The 26,337-nt window shown below is 44.2% G+C and overlaps 1 protein-coding gene across 1 annotated transcript in view; it reads left to right on the top strand.

Annotated features, from left to right (window-relative positions):
- The window catches only part of srcin1a (SRC kinase signaling inhibitor 1a), a 39,722-nt gene extending 17,181 nt beyond the window's left edge, over positions 1 to 22,541 (top strand). The window contains 15 exon segments of the mRNA XM_053444201.1: positions 79 to 180; positions 592 to 719; positions 2,872 to 2,892; positions 3,567 to 3,727; positions 6,984 to 7,159; positions 8,386 to 8,516; positions 8,818 to 8,965; positions 9,811 to 10,117; positions 10,208 to 10,466; positions 10,848 to 10,987; positions 11,195 to 11,347; positions 11,803 to 11,931; positions 13,069 to 13,899; positions 15,955 to 16,092; positions 22,020 to 22,541. Coding sequence (XP_053300176.1) covers positions 79 to 180; positions 592 to 719; positions 2,872 to 2,892; positions 3,567 to 3,727; positions 6,984 to 7,159; positions 8,386 to 8,516; positions 8,818 to 8,965; positions 9,811 to 10,117; positions 10,208 to 10,466; positions 10,848 to 10,987; positions 11,195 to 11,347; positions 11,803 to 11,931; positions 13,069 to 13,899; positions 15,955 to 16,092; positions 22,020 to 22,541 — 3,346 coding nt within the window.
- Positions 22,542 to 26,337: the final 3,796 nt, after the last annotated feature.

Raw genomic sequence — 26,337 nt, 5'->3', positions numbered from 1 at the left:
TTTAATCTAATGAGTTTTTCAGTTACCTCTTCATTTGAGCGTTACATTGTTGTACAAGTGTCGCTTTTTCTCTCGTAGGGATCATCGTCTGGAGCGTATGGAGGCCATGGAGAAGCAGATAGCCAGCCTGACCGGCCTGGTCCAGAGTGTGCTGACCAGAGCACCAGACAGTGACAGCACGTAAGACTCTCTAGCCCATTGAGCACAGCCCATTGACCCTCTAAAACTCACAGACACCCGTCGGCTCAGACACATAGGCAGCCTTATTGACAGGAACAGCAGCTCGCTATTATTCGAGCCATTATCAGCTCCATAGCAGTGAAGTGGTACATTACTTTGTATGAGTACAACAAGTTCTCAGCACTAAACATTAACTGCAGTGCACGGGCACTATTGATTTATCTATAGATATATGTGAGACAGCTGAGTTCCTTTATTTAAACTGAACACCGGTATCATGGCCCACATGAACACAATAGGGGCTCATTAACAAGAACTAACTTGTTAATGGGATCAGTCTGATAGCATCCAGTCGTCGTGCTGTTAGCGTTAGCACCGTAATTGCCTTGCCCTGTGGCCGTTGATCCTCAGATGCGGCCTGCTGCGTCTCTGCATGATGGCGGGCTGCCCTCCGGACCAAGGGACGGAGTTCTCACGGCCATTACCTTTTTCTTCCAGCGAGAAGACCGAAACCAACAGCGACGGCTCCGCCACTGGAAGTGAGTACAGCAGCGTGATCGAGACCCGTGCACCATACCGGTCCTAACACTGTGCGGTCGATCCCTTCACTGAACTATTTCTTTTTCCAACTGACAATGAACAGATATGTACAAGGGGCGATGAATACATAGAGGCTGTAACGGTGATCTCCTGCGTTTAAGATTGAATTCAACTTGAGAGCGGTGTCATAGTGGAAGTGGGGGGGGGGGGGGTGTTAACTAATAGCTGTAATGATAATGTGACGCAGACTGACAGGTAACTCACTGATTGGTCAGTTTAGAGTGCATCATCAGCACTGCATGTAGGGAAATCTGATTCTGGTGAGTGACAGCAAATCACGCAGCACATTAATAATGCTTATGTGTATATTAAGACTGTCCAGTGTCACTGAAAGCTAACAAAGAAATTAGATAAGCATTATTAGTGTCATTAGATTATAATGTCAAATTGGTTGAGACAAGATGAATAGATGACGTAGATTCTGCTGCAGTACAATGGGAATGGGGGGGGGGGGGGGGGGGTCGCTGTGGGATCTAGGACTGAAACGAACCAACATTTTTATCATTGGATACATTTTACCACAACTCCAAGATTTCCATGCATGAAAAGAAGCTGAACACAATAAAAATGTGTTACTAAGAAAAATGACCGAAATATTTGTTTTGATCAAAGTAATACTGATAATCCTAACTTTATCATATAGTAGTTTTTTAAACAAATTTACAAATTGCTGAACATGAAACAGCACAACAATGAAAGAAATAGGAGAAAAAAATGACTGAATAAATAAAACACATTGAAATAACTGAAATGAATCATCATAACTGCCAGAAAATAAATACAACCAAGTAAAAGTATCAGAATCAATTCTAACATAAAAAGCCCAGTCACCTTTGTTTTTTTAACCGAGACTTAGAGACAGATAACAGACATTTGCTTGAGGATCTCAGGCAGCGTGTTTGCTCTCAGGGGTAGAGCAGCTCCAAGATATAGGGGGTGTCAAACCATGCAGGGCCTAAAAAGTGATTAAAGTAAATGGAGGCTGATTAATTCCCAGTCGAGTGACTTAATAGTCGCAGCTCCAGTAGGATCAGGTTCTTTTGAATGGATTTAATAAAGAGCCAAAGTGCAGAGAAGCCCAGCCAGACACACCGGCGTTTGATTGACAGCTCTCCCACCAGCTCAAACCAATTGAACCGAACGGCTCAGGTGTGAAATCGTCCTTAAACGCCGACCAAAGACTTGAACATCTTCATACATTTCTTATTCTCTTTTTTTTCTGCTTCTGTTTCACTTTGTCTTTTCTCTATTCAAGTTGAGGAGGTTCGTTTCTAAATGATGCAGATAACAACCAAGAGACGGCCGGTTGAATCCCCTTTATTGAATTTTTCTAAAGATACAGGCCATTGCAAATCTTGCCCTTGCCTAGAAAAGGCTCGTGAGTATTATCCCACTAGGTCTAATGTGAAAAAATTTGTGTTAATTTCACTTTTTATTTGCTCAGGGTGGAGAAGAACTTTTATTCAGCACAAATACAAAATTCGTAAGGGAAATGTTTGCGAAGCTCAGTGAAGACACTGTTAAAGGTGTTAAACAAACAAAGCAGAGGAGTGTAAACTTCACCTCCTTGGCGAGGATATAAGACGCATCGCGTTAAAGGAGTTGAAAGGTTTCCCTTTTGACTCTTGAGACTCAGATGTAATTCTTATAAAACGTGTTATTTAACTCACAAAACAAACATCTTTCTGGGTAGCATATTTAAAATACAGACGGAAAAACATTTCAACCCCTAATTTCATTGCTTTATCATTCCCTACATCCCTGTTTCTGTCTTCCTCTCTTCTACCCTGTGTTCAGATTAGCCGACTGTATGTCTGGCCCTAACAAACCTTCGCTGTGGCCAGACCTTCACACTGCCTGTGCAAGGAAACAGTTATTTTTAAAGCTTTTCTTCAAAATTGATCCAATGCCAAAAAGGCTTAAGCCATCATCAGAGTAATTTCTCTGCTGCAGTCAATAAAAAACGCTCTCCAGGATCACCGCTCTGTAAATATGAACTTTTAAGACTTTCCTCTTCCCTTTTTTGTCTCTCCCTGTTTCTCACTCTCTCATTCATTTCTCGATAACGGGCTCGTTCTCTCTATATTCCAGCTGGACGGCTGAAGAAGAAAGGTAGTTGCCATCTCTTTCTCTTATCACCCCTTTTTTTTTTGGTTTCTCCTATCAGACATCTCCCTGCCCTGTGTATGGGTGTGTGGTGTTTCTGGGTAGCTGGCGGTGTCTTTCCTCACGTTCTCCTCCCGGTTGGTTTTCACCGAGCGCGGCCCCCCCCCCCCCCCTCGTTCTTACTCTGTCTCGACTGTTTGAACTCCTACTTGGTTTTTCCTTTGAGGGTTGTTTCTGTCTCGCACTTCTGATATAAATGTGTGTGTGTGAGAGTGTGTGTGTGAGAATAGCTGGGGAGTCAAAGGCCATACTCACAAAGCCTTGATAAGAGCATGGTTATCCCCCTGTGTGTCACTATTGAATAGAAGAATTGCACTTGTATATAGGTTACTAATAGCATGAGCTCATGTTTTTCCTGGTGAGCTATTCAAGTTTTGTGAGTATGGTGCTTCCGTTGCTTTCACGCACCCACACTGTATTTGCTTGTGTGCGCCCAAATTTCCTGTTTTTGTACATTTCTCTGGGCGTGTACTCTGTGTGTGTGTGTTGTTGTTGTTGTTTGCACTGTGTGTCAAGCGGGCTGATTGCAAATCTCCCCGGAGCGCAGCCCCGCAAACGAACCAATTTGTTTCCCCGACGACCTCCCAGTGACCCACCGTGTCCTACTCTGTGATTTGCAGCTCACACACCATCGGGACCGCTTGCTCTGATGCCGCCGCCACCCTCCATCTCAACCCAGGTGAACAGCGTCGGCCGCTTGCAGATGCAGCTCCACCTGCACGGCCTGCAGCAAAACGCCAGCGACCTGCGCAAACAGCTCGGCCAGCTGCGCAAGACACAGGTACATACCGCCCACTGTGAAAAAAAAAAACATTTGACTGATGTTTCTTTAAGAGTGTGCACTCCCATTTGAGGACAAATCATTGAATTATTCACCATTACCATTGTCTAGCCAAGCAGATACTTTGAAATATTCCTTATAGTCAATCTCCTTTCCCCTGCCATGCAAATAGTTAAACCTCTTTTAATATAGTTTTAAAATCAAAGGTCGGCTTTTATAAACACTGGGGCAAACAGCGATTTTTGAACACAGAGGTCATGCTAGGATTGCTTTTATTATTAAGTGTGTATTTGAATTCTGGCCTGACCAGCGACTCCGGTATAGATTAAATATACTAAGCCATTTTTCACAATTTATGTTCATACAGTTAAAAAGGCAGAAGCTCAATTCAAAGCAGATATCATAGTATGAGCAGCAGAACATAACAGATATAACCAGTAAGGATGATTATCATGCATGTTAAATGTAAAAGCGTAGTCACATGTTCATTCATCCTGTATGTTCTCTTTCCATATGTTTATTCTTGACTGGGGAATACTGTCAGTGTCTCGGTGCATTGGGCCGATAATCTGCTTTCCTGCCTCCACCCCAATCAAATATAAGCAATTAGAATTTCATCTGTGGTGCTCAAAGCCGAGAAAATATATATATATAAAAATAAAAAATATGTAAAACTTAAATGGCACTCAGTAGAGCGCATCCCTCTGCGAAGGCTCAGCAGTCCCCTTATGAAAGCACATTTAAATTCATTAGATCTGGATTTTCATTTGGATCTGCACCAATCATAAATGGTAGTCCCCTAAACATGCCAGATTTTTTTTTTTTTTCATCAAGATCCATGAATTATTCTCCGAGAAATCAGGGAAAATGGGGGAAAAGATTCTCAGGACTTTAAAGAAAGTGGGGGAAAAAAAGCTGGATCTGTCCCCTGTTCTGGATCCGCACCCAAATTGAATGGCTTCTTCCCCGACGCATACCACATCCTTCCACTAAGTTTCATGCATCAGTTCAGCAGTTACTTCAGTAGTGTAATCCTACAACTCAGTACAAATAAACGCTGATGAAAACATATCTCCATGTTATTATCTCCTTGGCGGACGTAATAACAAAAAACAACAGCAACATATCTTCCCCCTTGTTTAACATTCCACAGACGTGTGTGCAGTTGTCATCAGCTACTTTTTTACCGAAAGACCTGCTGCCTGTGTAAAGTGTTTACAGCTTGTACAGTGGATTATTCAAACAGCATTTGTGTGTTCAGAGGATTTCATACATTTTCTGTGAATCAAGATTGCATGAGCCTTAGAGTTCGGAATCTGTATGAACACAACATAAGAATGTGTCTTTTCAGGGTCCCTCCTAACTCACTACAGAAGATCATGCATTTTGTCCACAGATTGATCCAAAGCTAAATCAGTCTATGATATTTCTTATTTTCCTCAGGTACACACTGTCCAGTGTTGCAACGCGCACACATACATGCGGGAACAGCATCTTTTGATCTTTACATCAAATACGGCACCTACAGTAAATAACACCTGCGGGTTGACATCTCTGCGCTGCCTGACACATTGAGGGCATTGAACCTTGTGGGGATTAATAATGAAATACAAAGATAAAAGCTTGGTTTGCATCGTGTAGCATTCTACAGAAATACAGAATGTCACGAAGAATGTGGAAACAGATGAAAAGCCACAAGGAAGGGTTAAAAAAAATAAAAGTGGCGATGAGGTGCTTATTTATTCCATTTATCCGTGATGCAAGCGGTGCCATGGTTACCGGAGGAGGAGTCGGGGAGAGATGTGGAGTTAAATGCTTTCAGAGGCACGGGAGAGGATTCACTGCATACCCGCAGAAGGGGGGGGGGGGGGTTAAAAAAAAAGGCAGAGTAACAGCAGCAGTGACAGATCATCGGTGTGCCGTGCTTTTATTTTGTTCCATGACAGCAGTCACAGGAGCCTCTTGAACCGGCTAGGCGGTGAGAGCCGGCGTGTTGCCGCGCCCACAGAGCACTCCCTGCTGTTCACCTGTCTGTTTGCCCAAGTGTGACCTCTGCACCCGGTGGCCAGCGCCTTCAATTTTGCATGCAGCTACTGAATTATACAGATGCGGGAGAAACAGGCACCTGAGGGAGGGACACTAATTCCATCCAGATTTTGTTTTGAATTCTATCTATTTTTTTTAGATAAATAATTTGTACGATATCATATTGTAACCCCGGCTTCACCACCAGCAGTGTGACGCTAGGGTAATTTTCAACGTAAGCAATATTGTTGTCGTGCCTCACTTCCTGGAACATGAGGCGGATCAATTATTCATTTTTCTTGCTTACCAGGTGCTTTCATCTTCGGGAGTTGTATTACATCCACTCGTCGTGTAGAGTATTCCATTCATAACACAGAGCTGCTCGGTGCTGCTGTCACGGAGCAGCCTTCATTCACCTCGGGGCGTCCCGGCTTCCTTTGTGAAGGGAAATACTATACGCACCGTTCACATTTACAAACGCATCCCGGAGTTAACTACCTGCTTTAGTGCCTGCGAGAACAAGGCGATCAGTAGGAAGGGTTAAGTCCCGAGCAATGGCTGCAGTCGCACAAAGCAGCGATGGCATGAGGCCTCAGTTTGCCCTCTCAAGGAAGAGGCAGGATAAAATGTGCAGTCGGGGTGAATCACTGAGGTGTGTTTTGTAAAGCTTCTTGTCCCGTTGTTATGCTGAGATGGCAGCAACAAGCTTTTCTCCTCGAGGCCACTGAGGCTAACGGTGATACAAGTCATTTCCAAACTAGAATGGCCCTCAGTGGAGCACATACCGCCGCCAAGGCCCACTAGTCCCTTTATGAAACCATATTTTAATTCACTAGATCCACGTTTTTATTTGGAGCTGCACCAGATTGCACACATTCATGAATATCACCCCTCTAGATGAGCCTGATTTTTATTTCATCAAGACCAATGAATTATTCATCGGAGAAATCAACAAAAGTTTGTAAAATCACCATATCTCGCAATGTTAAATACATTATAAATAGAAAATCCTGGGTCCCCCCCTGATCTGGATCTGCACCAAAATGTAAACTGATCTTCTCTGGTGCATGCCCAACCCCTCCAGGCAGACGAAAACAAGTACATTACCTCCTTGTTGGAGGTAATGTACTTGGAGTCTATAGCGCCCCCTGCTGACACAACAAATATAAAAGTTACCTGTAATATGTGTGTGTGTGTGTGTGTGTGTGTGTGTGTGTGTGTGTGCGTGCAGGTGGAGAACCAGGCTTCGGTGAAAACTCTGCTGAAGCGGACAGAAGCGGAGCTGAACGTGCGCGTTGCTGACGCCTTAAGAAAACAGGAGGATCCTCTGCAGAGACAGCGCCTCCTGGTGGAGGAGGAGAGACTCAAGTACCTCAACGAGGAGGAGCTCATCATTCAGCAGCTCCAGTCAGTAACAGAAAAAAACTATCAGAAGACACCTCATGAAATTTGTCTTTGAAATCAAAATTGTAGGAACGAAAAGAAAACGTGTCTTCAGTTGCTCTGCAAAACCACAGAGGGATTCTCAGGTTCGGTGTTTAATATAAAAACTGACAGTTATATGGTTTCAGATGAGGTTTGATCAGGTATTGAATAATTGCTTTTAACATGACAAAGTTCATATCTGTTTTATAATGAGACGACTTACAGGGTGATGCAACGGTAGGATGAAATGTAATTAAGCCCGGCATAGAGCAAGATGCTTATTAAGATCTGAAATATGAGATGGTCCAGCAACTAATTGAAGTCACCGCAAACTCAGAGCAGAGAGCTACCTTGAGATTTAATAATCAGATAACGCGCCCGCCGACTCATATGTGGAAATGCTCGCCGCAGTAATGATTCCTGGATCTGACCGTGAGCGTCTCAAATCGTTCCCGAATCTCACTCCGAGCTGCATTTTGATCACAGACTAATTGGTTGCTCTGTCGGATGATCCCTGCTAATCAGCGTCGGTTATTCAGTCGGGCTAATGGCCAATTTATTTTTGGTTAATTATACATATAGCTTTGATTTCACACATAACTCCAGGCAGATTTATTTCACTTCAAGTCCGAACAGAGCAGACACACTCAATATTAGTTTTTTTTCCCGCTTTTTATCTCAGTTGTTGCATTGAGAGGCGGTGGACTAGTGGCAGAAAGTTGGACTATGGGCAGAGAATCCAGCAGTGGTCTTTGGTTCGACTCCACGGAGTGACAACACAAAAACATACCTGGACGGACAACACCTGAATCTGTTCCCCACTGTCTAAGTGGCTACCCCACCCCACTGTCTAAGTGCTCCTGAGCAAGGCACCTTACTCCCCCAACACCTGCTCCCTGGGCGCTGTGCATGGCTGCCCACTGCTCTGTGTGTCCTCCTGTGTTCACCAGATGGGACAAAAGCAGAGAACAAATTTCACCGCCATTTGCATGCTTGATGTGTGTGGGACCAATAAATGTATCTTCTTCTTCTTCATGAAACTTTTAAACACCAGTCTGTACTCCTCCAGTTCAGCTGTTAATCTAGCTGCCAGTTAAACGAGGCACAGTTTATTGGCAGGAGTTTTTTCAAACCCAAATTCTGAGATGAATAATGAGTAATGTAATAAAGCATCCCTGGTGTTCAGCCTTCTGTCTGTTCCATCCCAGCGACCTGGAGAAGTCGGTGGAGGAGATCCAGAAGGAGTCATCCGTCAACCACAAGCTTGTGACAGTGCAGGAGCTGGAGGAGAAGGCCACCCTTCTGAGGAAACTGGGAGAGACGCTCACAGAACTGAAAAGTGAGTCACGATTTTACATTCTGTGCTCGGGGAGAAAACAAAACAAAACACCAGTCCTTTACTCAGGCAGACAGTTTGGAATAATCCACTAATTAGTCACCAAGGCCCTGATTATCATTCAGTCACCCACTGTCAGTCTGTCAAACATTTAGTCTCCGATTGCTCGGTTTGTTCACTGTCTTAATGAACTCCCAGGCCATTTACAGTACCCCCAAACTGGTTTTGGGCTGGTGACTACATTAAAACGCTCTCATTGGCTTTGACAAGTAGAATTTGTCTTTTTACACGCTTCCTCTTGCAGATCAGTTCCCGGGCCTGCAGAGTAAGATGCGTGTGGTGCTCAGGGTAGAAGTGGAGGCCGTCAAATTCCTGAAAGAGGAGCCGCACAGACTGGACGCCCTGTTAAAACGCTGCAAGAGCGTAACCGACACCCTCGCCACCATGCGCAAGTATGAACACTTCATCAGCACCTGTTTTACCTTTGCATCCCATTAAAGAGAGAGAGTGTGTGTGTGTGTGTGTGTGTGTGTGTGTGTGTGTGTGTGTGTGTGTGTGTGTGTGGGTGTGTGGGTGTGTGTGTGTGTGTGTTGAATACTGAACTGTCCATAGAGTTTTTGAAGTTTTCGCAAAAATGTCTTAAAATGACGAGACCTATATTTTGTTTTGACTAAGATATCCCTAATGGCCAAAGATACATGATAACGTTTTCGCCTCTTTACATGTGAGTCAGCAAAACATCGTGGATTTTTCATAACACAGGTGAACAGACAGATTTTGGTCCAAGGTGATGGATTAGCAGCTGTTGTTGATTCAGGTCAAAGATTTCCACTATAACGTTTTTATTCTTTCTCAGCCAAAGCTCTAAACCGACCAGGGACTGAGAAATGCTTTAAAATCATGTGTGTAGAAAAAAGTGCTTTATTGGACCTGATATCAATGACATTAAGATAAAGGTTCTTTTCAGTCACATGAATTCCAGCTTTCTAATGATATGATGAGTGTGGACTTAAAAAATCTGCCCTTTAGCATCGCCTGTTTCCATATCCAACTTGGTCTTGTGTTAAAGCACAAAAAGCCTCTGGTTCAATTCACCTCATTGATAAAAAGAGCTTAACTCAATTAGGTTTTCTTTCCCTTCATCATTGTTGCAAACAGCAAGTTGGACATTTTCCAGTGTTGGTGTGAGTCCAAGTTTCCCTGTGTTTTTTTTGGGCGTTCAGCAAAATTTTGGTTTGAAAAATTTGAATAACCCATGACCTGATTAATGAATTCCTCCTCCTCTGCCTTTTGCCAGACAAGCGAATGAGGGGGTGTGGAAGAAGCAGGAGGACTTCTCCAGTTCCTCATCGAAGCACAACGACGACCTGCGAAAGTTTCCAGACTTCGACATTCCCACTAGCCCCGCCCTCACCATGAATGACCTTGGGGGAGGCAACAGCCTGGCCAACTGGAGCCCCCACTCCAGCTTCAGCCGAAGCCACGGGAACCCGTCCGGCCCTCACAAGGACAGTTATCCTCCTGTGCCCCACAAGGGCAGAGCCCTGGAGGAGCTGGAGCGCCGCGCTGCTGCGGACAAAGCTTTGTCCGTAGAGGTCCGACTGGTAGGAACGACTTCTGCTGTTTTTCCCAACCATACACGACCAGCATTACAAATCATGTCAAGTGTTTAGATCCGTCCCTCCACCCCACAGGCAGCAGAGCGGGATTGGGAAGAGAAGCGGGCCAGCCTGACCCAGTACAGTGCTCAGGACATCAACCGGCTGTTGGAGGAGACCCAGGCTGAATTATTGAAGGCGATTCCAGATCTGGACTTTGCTGCCAAGCACATTAAACCCTCCTCAAGCACAACTTCCTCCCAGAACCCTCAGAGTGGGACGGCCACCCCAGAGCACCGCGTCAGCAAACCCCAGCACAAGCTTTCTGGGAAGGAGGGGTCCCGGCGTGGCTCTGGTACGACGCACCATTCAGTTCCTCACTTGGCAACATTTTCATGCAGAGATAAAATTCCATCTTGAAATTTTGTCAACTTTTCTAAAGCTAAGAAGTGTGTCTAAACTAATCCAATTAGCTTCATCTTATTTTTACCAGCGGTGCATGTCATCAAATCCTGTTTAGAACATGAAACGAAATATAAGTAGATGTGAAATATTGGAGATTCAGTATGATTTTTAGGCATGTTAGTTACTTTTATAAATGCACAGAGTCCCTCCACGTTGCATTCAGAATGAAGTAAAGAGTTATACATGATTTTAAATGCCATATATATCTGATATCTAAACGTATGTGAGGGCTGCTCCTTCCTCAACTCGCCCGTGTGACGTCTTGTTTCAGACGAACTCACGGTGCCTCGATATCGCACAGAGAAACCCTCCAAGTCTCCTCCTCCCCCACCACCGAGACGCAGCTTCCCGACCTCTCCAGGCCTGATCACCCGCATCGGAGAGCCCCTCACTGTTGGGAAAAGTATAAAGGTAGATTTGACTGATTTCAGTACATGTGCTGTAGGAGTCAAAAGCCTTTTAATGCTATAAGGATCTTTCTCAGAGCTACGCTTCCACAGATATTAGACCAGCTGATGGGAGCTGTTGCTTCGTAGAATTAATGAACGTTCTCGTTGGATCTTGTCAGTAACATGTTCAGGTTGTAACTTTTGGAAGCTTTGTTTCTTATGATTACAGAAGTCTGAATCTGACGAGACTGAAGGCCAGAAGCCTCATACAAAGCTGCGGAGGACCGTGTCTGAAAACCCTCGTCCTGCATCGACACCCCCCACACTGGCCTCCGGGGACAGGGAGGAAGGGGAGGAGGAGAGAATTGCTGCCGAATTGGAGGTAAACAAATACGTTGCCCGCGCATTTTGATCATATCCTCGACACACCGGTGTGTTCAATGGTTGGCGCTCCTTTTTTTGTGTAATTATATGTGTTACTTCCACAATCTGCCACTGGCTTTTAAGCGTGCACACATTTGCAGAATGTGTGTGCAGACATGCTCACCGTCCTCACCACATGTTCAAGCAGCAGGTGCCGGATGTCCCCCTGCCCTGTGGCGGTGGGAGAGCCCAAAGATCACATACTGCTCAGTCACACACATCATCACCCAGGGCTCACAGATCACAGCCAGACAGATGGACCCTCATGGCTGCTTAGACTGGGTGTGACATGGCCCGCCTGAAATGTGATGGAACAAAGAGTCATCGGCAACTGTTCTTTTCATTATTTAGAGGCTGTTGTGTTTTTATCATGTATAATTACAGCTTTTAAACCTCCCCCTTTCCCGCCCCCAGCTGTTTGAGAGAGTCCCACTCAGGCTCACAGTGCCCCCTCCCCATCCCCTGCCTGTTAGCCCTCGCAGCAGGAAAAGCGAACCCCCCCGCAGACTGGACCTGTGGCACTCTCGGGTCCCGGGCACCGAGGTAACACCCCGGGTGCTGTGGATTAAACCTCAGTCTGTTTCTTTTAACCTCTTCTAACACACATAGGAACCTCCAGCCACTGCTCAACCTCCGCACACATCCGCTCATGCAGTGCTCTCATCTCTTTAACCTCAATTCAACACAGCAGATGTTATTGCTCACCACTGGCTCTCTTCCTGTGCAGAGTACATCAGAGCGGAGGCAGATTTTCACTCCAATTTAGCATTTATTCATTTGCATAATGTGGCTGGTTTTGAGACTCGATAGTGTTTTTAATTTCGTACTTTGAGAATTTGTACGTACACGAGGAATCCAAGAGAAAAACGCACTAACACTCGTAAGCATCTGGCTCTTGTGTGCAGGGGGGCTGGAAACAATCGACATTCACTCTGGGGTTAAATTACTCTGCAGTAGACAGGTTATTATTGGCTCTGACTCTGTAGTGATGAAAACATGACTAAGTGAAAGCGCTAAATTCAAAAAAACATCTTTATTTGTGAAACCGCATTATTTTCTTCCCAGAGTGCAAGATGAGACATGGGCAAGACAGCGAGGTTTCTGACACGGTGGTTTCCAGCACATTCGTGACATCAAACATGGCTCACCTGGTGAAAACAAATCGGAAATGTGAATTCCTATATTGGCAAGTAGAAAGGTGTTATTTAAAAACCAACGTATACCCGCTAATTTTGGTGTCACTGGTGTTAGGTAGACTGAGTTTATTTCCTCTGCTCTATGTTGCTGGACGGGTCGCCCACACAAATTTGTTGTGCTGGAAATACAGCTGTCTATGTTGATGAACTAAAAACCCTCCATAGACAGAAGACCTGCAGAGTCCTGCACGGTGCCGGAAGAAACCAATCCTGTACACACAAGCCTACTCGCACATTTAAAAAGTGTGCGTTCTCTACTGCGTGTTTACAATTCTCGCTGATGTCGTTTTGTTTGTAACAGCCATTTACGTTAATGGGAAATTATCGAGGAACACATAACACACAATGAGATTACCAGCTCCTCTCTTTCCCCCCTTTTGCTTGTCTTATTGTGCAGTGTTTGTCAGTCTCGCTTGAATCCGTTGGAGCTAAAACTAATTAAATTTGTTTGACTTTAAAGCTCAAGTGCTTTCCTCATTTATAGGGAAGTCTCTTGTCTCCGGTCCCTCACATCGTGTTGACAGACACAGCTTCGCCCACTGGCTCGGAGGATCCCGTCAGCGATTTGGCAAACAGCTCTGTGGAAGAGAGTCCGTCACGAGATTTGATAGGTCATATCTACAAGGCGCACATTTCAAAGGACCGGGATAAAAGGGATATGGAATTAAAACAGGAGCTCGCCCTGCTGTTGATGGAGCTGGAGGTGAGGGCGGTGTCTTCTCTTGAGGCCCAGGAGCTCATCAACACTACTGGAAAAGTTATAAAGACTCTGACAATCTCACCACAGAAAAAAGAAGTCTCTGAGGTTCCGCTGGGAGAGCGACCTCTCCTAGTTCTCTTCACGGAGGAACAAACAGTCAGAGAGGCCTACACGCTGCTGTACTCCCTTCTGGAGTCGACCAAGCCTGTTCCCAAACCCAGAGTCAAATCTTCCCTGGGTTCAGTCAGACAGAGCTCTCTGGCGGAGGCTCTGAAAAGAGGGATGGAGACAGGGGACAGGAGGCTGACGCTTCACAACACAGAAACTGAGATGATTCCTGAAGTACAGCCGGGGTTAGTAAACAGTTCTCTTGAGTCCAATAGCGCGAGTTACAGTCGGACGAGGACAACAGAAGAGGTCCGACGCAGCACCTACAAGAGGCTGGACAGCTTGGAGGAGACCATTCGAGAGCTGGAGAACACCTTGATAGAGTTCGGCGGCCATCCCTCTGCAGAGCAGCTCTACGCTGAGACCACTCCAGCTCAGACGACCTCAGAGACCAAGAGGCCTCCGGTTCCACCCAAGCCGACATCTTTGAACGCAGCATCGACCCAGGTTTATTGCTCTCACCTACTGTGCCGACTCCTGCTTTAAAGCAGCATGCCGTATTTTCTCTCTTCACTTATTCCCTCTGGGTGGTTGTTGGGACTTTGAAGCCTCTGATGTCTGCTCCCTGATTAAGTCGACCCCAAATTGTGTTTGTAATTGAAAATATGCGGAAGGGGCAGACAACAGACTTCCTCGCTTCTCGTCTGTGCTGTGATTAGTGCTGCAGCTGTTGTCCTGCAGGGCCGAGGAGTTGTTCATTGTTTCTTCATTGATCTGTACTGGCACTTTTTTCACCCTGTAAACTTTGCCTATCTAACCTTTTGTTACACCACACAGGGAATAGGAAAGTTGCAGAGATAATACAAACATTTCTATTTTCTTCCTTTACTTCCTCCTTTTTCTTCCTCTAGGTTCTTCTCATTGTTTTGCCTTGAATTCAAATCTTTCCCTCTATGCATGGGACTATGGATGTGGGACTGCTGTTGTGCTGTGTATAAACAAACATAAATGCATATTTGATGTACTACGTTTCACCAAAAGCTACGTGGCGGTTTGTGTTTCCAGACCTCAGAAAAACATTTAAGGGAAAGACCTCAAAAAGGTTGATCAGGAGACATATGATATTTTTTCAGTTTTTTGTGAATGCAAAAGTTCTGCAAAGGGCTGTTGACAAATCAGAGATGCTGGACAATCATAAAAGAGTGGACGAGCTGGCCAATCAGTGGGCTTTATTGGGAGGGGGCCTTGAAGAGACAGGAGCTAAAACCAAGTGTTTCAACCAGAGGCTGAAAGGAGGAGTTGCAGCAATGGGACAATATGAGGAATGTGTTTTCTGAACATTAGGGCATGTAAACCTTTAAAGATAACAACCCAAATTAAACTTATTAATCTGATTATGAGTATGATATGTCTTCCTTAAAAGAAAGGTCAACTAAATATCGCAAGCAACTTCTTCTTAAGTCCTGACTCCAGGATTAGTAAAACCTTCATTAGAACATTTGTCTGTTACACCAAAGCCAAAATCACTTCCGATACACTTCCTGTTAATATCGACCGACTACATGTTTAACTCTATTACCAGACATTGCGAGTAGCCTCCTTTCAACTCACTCCAGCAGCCTGAAACTCAACTAAAGAGCGGTGATAATCAAAATTGCATTGCCATCTCAGCTGCCACTTTGCTGAGGTGTCCTGACAGCCAGCGTAGAAGTGTCCCCCGTTGCTCCCACTCATGGCAGGGCGGCTACACTTGACAGTCCCACTGTCACGGTGCGTTTCAGCCCTCTGATGTCGAGGCAGGGAGCATTCCCACGGGCCCTGGATGAGGATTACAGGGTCTTGACACATAATTTCATCACCCCAACTTCCACCGCGTTCATCATTTCTACATGACCCCTCGTCCCGCTCTTGTTCGACATTTACTTGCGCACTCGCCAAATTCACACTGACAAGTGATCCACTATCAAGTCCCATTGCTGTTCAGTTTTTAATCAGGACAGTTGAATGAGGATTCATCCATCAACGATTAAGTTCAGCGTATATATTTTGAAATTCTACATTACCATAGCAAGGAAAAACTAGTAATTTTAGACTAGTACAGTTAATCTTTTATTAGTTTTCCTTTCAGCTAATGTCTGTGTGCAGAGGAGGCACAGCTGGATGGAAAGTTGACTGAATGTCTGTTTGTTTTTGTGCGTATTAGAGTCAGTTGACAGAGTAACTCAGCGGGAAAGATCATTAAGCACACTGCCTCTCAGATCCTGCGGTGAGGCTAGGCTACGCAATGTCAGTTTTGATGCTGCGTTCCTCTATTCTTCACTTTGTCATTTTCTACTGATTGATGCTGAAACCCTGTGAAGGGGACAGTTCAGTTTTATATCGGCCGATCCCAGCAAAACGTCATTGGTCTCAGGGGAGAGACTCGCTTGCCGGGATCAGGCAATCAGGAGTTTATGTGTTCGTTTGGCATAAACCAGAGCCGCTGAAGAGGAGAAATGAGATGTACTACCATGTACTGTGTTTCCACGCTCTGATTCACACTCTCTCTCCTCCTCGCCTCAGGGAGGGAATGTCTCCAGCGTCGGTAAAGTTCTCCACACCTCGGCTACCTCCAAGCTGAAGCACCTGCAGCAGAACAGCACAGACAAGACTAAAGGCAGCAAAAGAGAGGACTTCCTGAAGATCCAGGGCCAGCAGCAGGTATCATCTTTAACATTGTTTGGGACAGTGGGTGTAGATGGGACAGTACGGTACTTTCTGGATAATATCGGTTGCCTTTTGTGATAGTGCCAGCCCAGGCCAGAGCCATTATTTCTAGAAAGCTTGCACATATTAGGGAAGTGGAAAATCACAAAAATGAAGATAATCATCATTATATAGACAATTCACATCGATGTGGTCTCAGTCTGCAATCAGGGCAAATAGAGGTAATGACCCATGTCTGTTATAAATCAAGACAGATGGGACGGTGAGCTCTTCGGCTGTGCAACGATATTAAAAACATTTTTCACATAAACCATATAATAGGTGGGTTTGATGACCTTGTTCGTCATATCCACACAACTTCAGCAAACTTTCAACATTTAAGAAAGTGTGCCGACCCAGTGGCCGACCCACCCCACTGTAACTCACACACATTATAAAGACTTTACCATGTCTCTTTAGCACAAAAGCACAAATGCAAATCCACCAAACTCGTTAACCCACAATTATCAGAATATGTTTAATTATGTGTAATATTCAAGACATAAGCTTGACATTTTTCATAATTATAAATTAATACTTGAATTAATTCATCTTAATTAATTAATACTATAAAAACGGTATTAATGAGCATTACCATAATGCCAGTCGTAAACATAAAGTCAAATAGTAAATTCTTTGATGGTGAAATCACATTATTCAACAGTTGGTTATCATGAATCTTGGAACAGATCAACAGGCTGAGGAGTTGGACGCTTCAATTACCTAAACAGGCTTTATTTATAGTATATTAAATGTTATTTATATTTAATTAAATAATAATAAATAAAATAAACTATATATACACAGACAACATGACCGCTCCCTCAAAGTGAAGCCAAACGATCCCGATCTCCCCCTGGTGGCTATCTATGTATAGATCATAAACACCAAAGTACATGTAAAATAGTAATGATAATGGTGCACATCTTAAATTTGGTTTTATTGGACTTAAAAATGTTGACCGTGGCCTGTTTGTGATTAGGATATCAGCCTGTCCATGCAGAACATTGTGTTTAATTCCTGGCGGAAAGTCAGACATTAATTTATAAACATGCGTTCTTATACATTTGCCTGATAGCTGACTCTGAAATCCTTTTTTTGTAACGTTTAATTTGAGTGCTTGAACGTAGGCAAAGACTGGACATAAGGATGGGTGATGGTCTCCAGGGCCCAGGAAATTGAACTGTTGAAGCATGTCAGTCCAGTAAAGCCAAAGGAAGATATGTGCACCATGCCCGGGCAGAGGGGGGGAAAAAGGCATAATGTCAACATAATTTAAAATATAACAGGAGCAATGAAGTGCACCTAAATCTCCATACTGCTCAGAATGTGACAGACCATTCCCACACAAATTCATTTTTAGAGATTGCAGGGACATAAATGTGTTGGGCACAGAGAGAGATTTGAGAGATGGAGGGAATAATGAAGCTTTCATCGCCTCCGACCGGGAGAAGATAGGAAGGAATCTCTGCAGCGCTGTGTGATAATCGCCCCTCGAGTCGGTGGCAATCACTGATTATTCAATATGAAGTGGACAGTTAGCTTTCACCGTCATTAAGTCGTTTCCTCGTTTCCTCTTCTTTATGTCTACTTCCTCCTTCCGCTTTCTGCACTTTGCAATTTTACACACACTGCCCCTTTCTCCTTTTCACTCCCCCAGTCAGAGTCTTTTATTCCCTGTGATTTGAAAGCAGAATGGATTCTCACACTTGTCCAATGGGAGTAAAACTAATCCCGTTATTGTAGTGTGACAGTCGCACACGGCAAACACTCCTCGTCATCAGAGTTGTTGAAAACAGACACAGTGAAAAGACGCCGCTTGTGTGGAAGTGCCGGCCTCAAAGGGACTGGACACTCGAAACTAATAGTTTGCGTGTGAAGGCGATGCCACGCCGTCTGGGGTGGGAACATAACTGCAACTGCATGACAAATCACAACAGTGACCGAAACCAAGAGAATCCACAGTGAGCTGTCTTCACAATGTGCCAATAGCTGAGATTTGACTGAGCATTTTGAAGTTTGGAGTGCAGCGAGCTGCTGAGAGATCAAACTGTCAATTAAAATTCAAATGTGTACAGGGCAACATAAAGTTCAATAATGAATAAAAAGTCACATGAATAAATTCGGTAAAGCAAATAAATTAAGCTTTAGGAATCAACTAAATCATTCAAACTGACTGTATTATCATTATTGTCATTCTAAAATCATTTGTTAAAGGAAATGTTTAACATATTAATGTATGGAATTAATTTATTTAATAGTATATTTTTTTGTTTCTAAAAGCCCTTTTTTTTCAATGGTCTATTATTGTTTCATATTATTTTGCATCATAAACAAACCTATATATTTAATACTTGTACATTTTATTTTATACTATGCCTCACAGCTGATAACATCCCCCTGTCTCTTAAGCAGATATCCCTTATCTTGTGTTAGTCAGAATACAAATAATGTCAAAATAATTGTGAATCTACTCTCTAGCTGCAAATAAACCTAGACACTGAAAATAACTTTTAATTATGCCACCTAAATAACTAAGAGGTTGTGAGTCAGTGTAATAATTATTTAAGCAAGTTGTTGTTTTTATACTTTTTTACACATTTTATTCATGTGATTATTTATTTTATAATGTCTACTTTATTTATTTGAATGTGAAAACTCCAGTCCAGTAACACAGGCTCAGTGGAAAGCAACAGCACACATATTTTGAAATCCTGTTGAAACGAGGCTGAGAATCGAGTGTTGTGTTGTTGTTTTCCACAAGCTGTTACATTTGTAATGGCGTCAAATCTTTTCTTCTTTTTTTGTTGGGGGGGGCGGGTGCTGGCGCCTTCAATGTCAAACCAAGAGAACAGCACAGATCCTGACAATTCTGTTTACAGATGGATGAAGCAAATTCTGTCTCCTGAATAGTTTTAAATTCAGCATGAAAAACATGCAGATTTCCTGTAGTTCATCTCATCAAATTATCCGGGGCGGCTGGCTCATTTGCATACAGCCAATTAGAAACTTTTGTCAACTCTACGTTCACTTCAGCCACAGTTTTATTTTTTTTATTTTATTTATCTCATCACTGACTTCAGACATCTGACCTTTCTGATGAAGAATCCTAATTATTGCAACTAAGAAATAAGATGTGATACATTCTGCAACTAAAAATAAAAGCCGGCTATTTTTGAAGAAAACATTTGTGCAGAATCTGTCAGGTTCAATCAGTCTTCATCCAGCGTCTGTTTTTGTAGGATCCACAGATTGATTTATATTTTTTATTATTGAGATATAACCACAAAATGATTCCAATATGAGGCAGTTACTTCCCCTCACCCATGCTGACCACGTTTTGACTGATACTGTTGTTCTGACAATCAGACATGCCCACCGTGGGTGACATCTCTACTCGGCCCTCAGCTAAAGGTAAAGATGACTCTTCTCTTAAACCTTCCCCGGACACTGCTTCCTAAACCTAACCCCAAACTTTCATCCTCCTTCCAGCTCCTGTTGGTGTTTCAGTTCTCTTTTGTCTCCTCCAAACAAATGATCATTTACATTTCTAGGGCGTTTTGTGTGGGGGGTCCGATCTCAGGGAATGAGCATGTGGTCCCAGTTGTCGTCCCGCCCCCAGCTAATACATTAGTTGATCTGAATATATATAAATTCTTTTAAAAATTAAGAAGAGAGTCAGAGAGAGAGACCAGGAACAGTTGTGTAAGCGATTAAGCTCTGACAGACTGATTGTTATAATGAAAACATAATAAAAATGACAATTATAGATGTAATGGTGCTGTTAATGAAGTCTAATAATGTTAAAGAGGCACCAGATAAGATTAGTGGTAATAATATGTATAGTGAATAATAATAATAATAATAGTTCCTGCAGCTCTGGACTCAGGGTTACCCGCAGTATGAGAGAGAGAGAGAGAGAGAGAGAGAGAGAGAGATGGAGGGGGGGGGGGGGCAGGAACAGTTGTGTAACCATCATGTTCGAGTGGTCGTCATATTGAAAATAATGATACTTACAGATGTAATGGTGTTATTGATAATAGCAGCACCAGTTAATAGTAGTGGGAATGATAATGCTAACAATAATAATAATAATAGCCGAGTCAGATCTGGATCCTGAAGCTCTGGAGTCGCAGATACCTTTAATTAATGTTGACGTGTTGAGGATCAGGTTTGTTGTTAGATTGGACTCTGATGGTATCTATCTGTGTTAATTACGGGTGTTAAAATAAACAGAGCCTCTCTGATGGCGCTCTGTGCCGCCGAGCCCGCACTGTCGGTTCACCGGAGCTTCACTGAGAGGCATTAGAGCATTTCAGGCATGAGGATACTTCAAATCAATGTACCGGATAGGAACAGACAGTTCAAAACCACAATTTCTCCCCATTCGTTTGGCACAGATCAAGGAGGGCACGACAATGTGAATCACTTTCACGCCACCAAACCTCATTTCATTTTCCTGTTTGGCCTCTTATTACGTCTGGCGGCAAGGCGGCCTAATTAAAGGTGCTGGGCATGAGGTAAAGGTTGTGAAAAGCCTGTCCTGCGAGGCAGACTTTTTGGCAGGAAGCTCTGAGAGATGAAGAGCGTCTGCCGTTTTGCCGCATCCTCACACCAGAATAAACGTGTCGGCCGGGCTTGAGAGGGGTTCCTCGAGCAGAAGGAGCGGCTCTGGGGATGGTTGGCACAGCAATGCTCTGGAACTGCTACAGAGCAGGTGAAAACCTCCCAGCAGCACCGGTCGAGACTATAGAACACCTGCTCTCCTCTCATACAGGACTAATCCTCATTATCCCTCATACAAACATTATTTAAACTTTCTTTGCAGAAGAAAAACATTTTCCTGTTTCGGCTTTTGGAGAAAACATCAGTAAAACTTGACCTTAACATTACGTGTAAAATTGACTCGCTCTTTTCTAAACTGTGTGGTACATTTAGCTTTCTTTGTTCCCGGCAAATAAAAACATACACGCTGCTTCTGTCAGATTCCACTTAGCTCCACCTGTAAAAGAGAGAGACACACATGCTGTGAATGTGTTACCCTCAAGTTTCATATGTCGGAACAGTGCTACCTACTGGCCGATTCCAGCATTACATGAAGGGACTGAAGGGGAGGTGCTTTGTGTGTCCATCCGAGTATTTTGCATTGTTTTTAATGAGGGGACAATCATTAAAAAACAATTGCCAAAATAAAGATGGTCAACGGTGTGGTTTGCGGTTGACCACCTTCATGACAAAAGTTGTGTTGAAAGGTCTGGTCACCATGTGTAGATCTCACATCACACATGCTGATATCAACCCGAATAACGATCTCCTGTGTTTGTCTCTTGTTCTGTTTCCACCTCTCCCTCACCCTTCCAACCCTTTACCCCCCCCCCACTACCTGTCTCCTCTTGACACTTGTTCCTGCGGCACGACCTCACCCAACCCTTCGCCCTGCGTGAAACCCCTGCCTCGCCCTGCATTTCCTGGATCGCCCACCCATTGCAAACCGTGACCCTGCAGCAGTGAGCCACCTCTCCGGGTCCGGCCTCTTCAGTCTCCTTCTTCTCATGTTCACCCCGACGACACATCTCCATCCGCCTCCTTATTACTTTTTTAGCGCCCTTCACATCTGAAGTGTTTTCTAAAATCTACACTGGTTCCCAGTCTGTGTACATTTGTGGATGAGTGCGAGTGTATGTGCTAGTGCAAGCATGCATGCACGGGCATGTTTGACTGTAATGGTAAGGGAAGGAGCCTGAAGGGGACAGTGCCCAGCCACAACTGTTTGTAAGACTTACATTTTTCATGGTTTCCCCTTTTGATCCCTAAAAAAACACCATCTCTTTACATTCCGACCCTCCCACCTCCTGTGTCCTGTGTCCCTGCTCTACCTGAAGGCCTTGGAGACCAACAGAACCAGCGGCAGTATTGAACCATACATCTCTGGCACCAAAACGGGCATTCTCTCAAGCCGAGTGCCCTCTCCTTCATCAGCGTTAACCCCTGGCCAGAGGAAGCACCCCCAGGAGAGGGCGCTACCGGCCCTGAAAGCCTCCTCCAGTCAAGCCAAGGCGCTGCTGGCAAGCCTGACCGCTGCCGGCTTGAGCGCCGAGGCCCTGCTCCTCTCTTCCGCCCTCCGTCATCACCGGCTTCTGCGCGAGCAGCGAGCCTCCTCCCTGCCTCTCCCCAGCAGCCGGTCCTCTTCCCCTACTCCTGATGCCTCCCCCGCCTCCTCTTCCTCACCCACCACCCCTACTCCATCCCTGTCTTCCTCCTCTCCCGCCCCTCCGAGTTCCCTCACCCTCCCCTCTGGGGATCTCAAGCCCAGCGGTCGTAGCCTTGACAGCTGCAGCCTCGACGAGGAGGAGGTTTGCAGCGAGCCTGTGAAAAAGGACCTCAACCCCGGCAACTCTCTGTGAGGAAGAGGAGGATGAAGACACAGGGGAACGCATTTCAACATCGTCATGAACCAAAAACATTTTAAATTTTTTTTTTTATTCTTCCTTGTCTCTACTTTTGTCTGCAGTTTGCAGAGTCATCATATTTCCATGGAAAGAACTACCATCCTGTAAATGGAGTCACTCTCTTCCTCCCTCTGATCTGGCTCCCCAGTTTCTCTGAAGTTCTCCCACACACTCATACTGCCAGTTTCCCAGCTCAAGAGCGCACGAGCGGCCCTCCCCTCCCACCAGCTGCCTGCTATAAGCTGATGTGGTCTGGATGAGTTAACTGACAGCACCGATCTCATACATACCCTCACTCAGTGGGTCGTTAGTGGAGTAGATATATAATATCTGTGACTTTTATCATAGAAAATAGATCGCAATAATCACAAAGTGAGTCCTGTAGTCGTGTGTGTCCTGGATAATATTACTCTCACTAAACTGCATCACAGCAGAACGTGAGCCCGCTCAGAAAAAAAAAGAAGAAAAAAATCTAAAGTAGGTCGAGGTGATGGTTGTGGTTTTAAGCTGTTATTCGTTCAAAGGGCACTTGTTGCTTTTTCTTGCATCACACGTGTTTTACATTCTGAACTGGTGCTACATTTTCCCCTCTGTTTGTAAACACTGCGTGAAGAGTTTACATGACTGTCCCTGACCTTTGACCTGCGCTTTGTTGCAAGTGTACACAGCACTGTCTGCATAAGGAATTCACGTCACAGTATCTATATGCAGATATTCCCTAGGAAAGTATGGAATTAATTCTGAAAACACTATACCTACAAAAGCACACTGGAGGGAGCAGTCCTATTATAGCACACGTCTATTTAAAAATGGAACAAACATGCACAGACACACAAACAGATGGGAAAAATGCAAATCATGTAAACAAATCTTCATACGGATGTTATATACAAATGTTGAATCTCTGTGTGTGTGTGTGTGTACGAGCTAGTGAATTATGACAATCAGGATGTTCCCACTGTAGCATCTCACAGGTTGCTATGGCATTTTTAGCACCTGACATCACCAAACCATCCCAAAGACTCAAGCACACCCAGCTGCGGATAACACACACACATTCTGTCACACGTGCACGTGTAGAGCCAAGCTGTTCGCAGAAGCACAGACTCTGCTAGTTGATATTTGTCCTTATTTCTGTTCCAGGATACTTTGGGTGATGATTCATCTTTAGTCTCATCTGTTGAAAGGAGCATTCTGGTTAAAATATGGAACGTGATTTCCCCCTCCAAGGAATCGGATGTGCTGTGTTTTCGCCCCTTGTTTAGAATTTTTTACATTTTCAATTTGCCGAACCTTATTGAGAAGAAGCTTCTTTATACAAGCACAAAATGTATCTTTACTCTAGTGAATCGATGACTCCTGACATCATCTCAACCCTTGGGTAGTCTTTGAAAGATTAATCAGCACATATTTAGAAACTCAAGATGCAACACGACTCTGAGAGGAGAATATAGAATACTAAATCGAGCACAGTTTCCTCTCACACACATTTCTTACCCTAATTTTCACTTATTGCATCTGGTTGATCCCGACGAGCACAAAGCCACAAGGGCGAGAGACAGAAATACATTCCCGCACATTGAAGATACTGAACATTAGATTTACACGATGTTTCCGTGGCCTCGATTGGTTTTTATTACCGGCATGTTCAAACATGAAACACTTATGAATGTCCGGCCCTCTGACTTCCTCAGCGACAGAACCATAAAGCTCCTCATAGGTCTGTCAGCGTGACCCCTGCACAAGGAACCACTTTGATGCTGCCTGGCCTGTGTTGTCGCTTCGTGCCGAGGTCGAACCGACAGTCGTAGACAAAGTGGTTGTTCTTTTGGACTGTGTCAAATCGATTCTTTGTGGCATTGAGATTCAAGCATGTGCAAAGGGGCTCATGTCAAAGAGTAGGCAGGGTGAGGAGAGAGGATTAGTGGGGAGACATGTGTCGGAAGGCTACTTTAATAAGGGTGGCTTTGAGTTGCCGTCTCCATCGAGGGCGCTCGTGACATAAAGGACCCAAAGAGATGAGAGGAAGGGCTTGACAGTGAGGGAGCCATTAAGCGGCTGTGCGTTCCCTGCCCCCCTTTCCCTTTGCCTCGTCTTTGGTGCGGGGCATCTGTGAGATAAAAACCACTCGGTTGAGGTTGCGCTTGGACAAGGTTTGATGAGCCTCAGTTATGAACAGTGCAATATGTAATTAGCACTCTTACAAGTTTACCAAGACAGTGCTTTTACCGTTTGGGAAACCCCCCTGCCTGTTTTTCTCTAGAAGGACCTGTACCAGTGTTTCTGTTTTCCCAGTGCCTCTGAGATTTTGTTCTTGCCAGAAGTCCTCCGTTGATCTTGTGTGACAGTATTAGATCGACAGCAATGACAGAATAACACTTTTACCCAAAGAAGAGGCTGCCAAAAAAAAAAAGGGCTAACCCCCATTTTTTTTCCCTGCAGCATAAAGAGAAACCGCACTCGCAATGCAGAGTCTGTCAGGTTGCAGCGGTGACATGTGACCAAAACACTCCCTCAGATCTGTCAAAGTGCAAAAAACTGCGAGCCCACAGCGCAGCGAATTAAGCCGCACCCTGGGCGCTCTGCAGCTCTGCCAGGCGGGTTCGAGCCCTGGGCACCGTATTGAGTGAAGTCAAATGAAAGAAATTCACTCACTCATGCTGTTCCACTCTCAAATCCATAACTTTTTCCGAGTTGAATTTGCTGCATTGGCGTCTGGAGAGCGTTGGGGAGGAAGTGTTCATGCTTGACCGCTTTTCCCTAAGTGACATCTGAGATGAAACCCTCCGAGATTCGCGTGACGTCGCCCTCTGGAATGATTTCTGTTTATTTCATTTTTTTTTTTTTCCAAGACAAGTGTTGCTGTGATTTCAACATGGCTGAGCGCTTAGAGGGCATGTTGTGGAGACCCCTGGCAATCAGAAAAAACTATTGCAAACTTGAAATCAAACCTAGGAGAAATATACATATATAAATATATCTAAGTGCGATGTTTGTGTATGATATTATAATTGTGAAGAAAAGTGTGATATATATATAGGCCTAGATTAAATTATATACTGTAAAATGTCATCATCTCTTCGGTTTTATATATTAGTGACCATTTTGTACAGATGTTTTTTTTTTCTTTTTTAACTCATTGTAAGAGATAATAACATTTCACACTGAGATTATTTATTCATATGCAGAACATTTTTATATTTGTTTAAAAATATCTGTATAGACAAGAGTTAGCCTCTGTAATATACACTGAAGTTCTTTTTTTTTTTTATTCTAGGCTTTTCTTTATAAACACTGACTTTAATGTAATTTTTCATTTATGAAAAGCCTGTCCCTGAAAACACTTGTCCAGCTCGTCTGCACCTTCGCCTCCTGATGTGAAGGGTAACATTGAGGTGTCAGTGGCTGGACCAGTGCCTGTGCTTCGGGGCTTATTTTGCTACTATCTTTTAATTTCGGGGGTTTGTTTGGAGTATCTGTGGTTTTTCTTTTTCTCTCACCCCATGTTGTGTTTGTGGTTTGGCTGGCATTAGTGATAGTGGAGATGGTCAGATATTGTCACAACTACTGTGAGAGAAGAGTCAATTCGCCTGAAGGCTTCATTCAGAGCCTTGCTGCTTTGACGTTAAGGAGTTTTAAAAAGGCTTACATTTTCCATGTTTGCATGTGAACAGGAACAGTAGCAGTGTGGAAAGCGTTCAGAGGCAACACGCTCTGAATCATCACAACAGGTGGGAGTGGCTGACGTCGC

This window comes from Pleuronectes platessa, chromosome 16 (genome assembly GCF_947347685.1).
Source record: "Pleuronectes platessa chromosome 16, fPlePla1.1, whole genome shotgun sequence".
Classification (NCBI taxonomy): domain Eukaryota; kingdom Metazoa; phylum Chordata; class Actinopteri; order Pleuronectiformes; family Pleuronectidae; genus Pleuronectes; species Pleuronectes platessa.
Note: the sequence above shows the minus strand (reverse complement) of the source record. Positions and strands in the feature narration are given on the sequence as shown.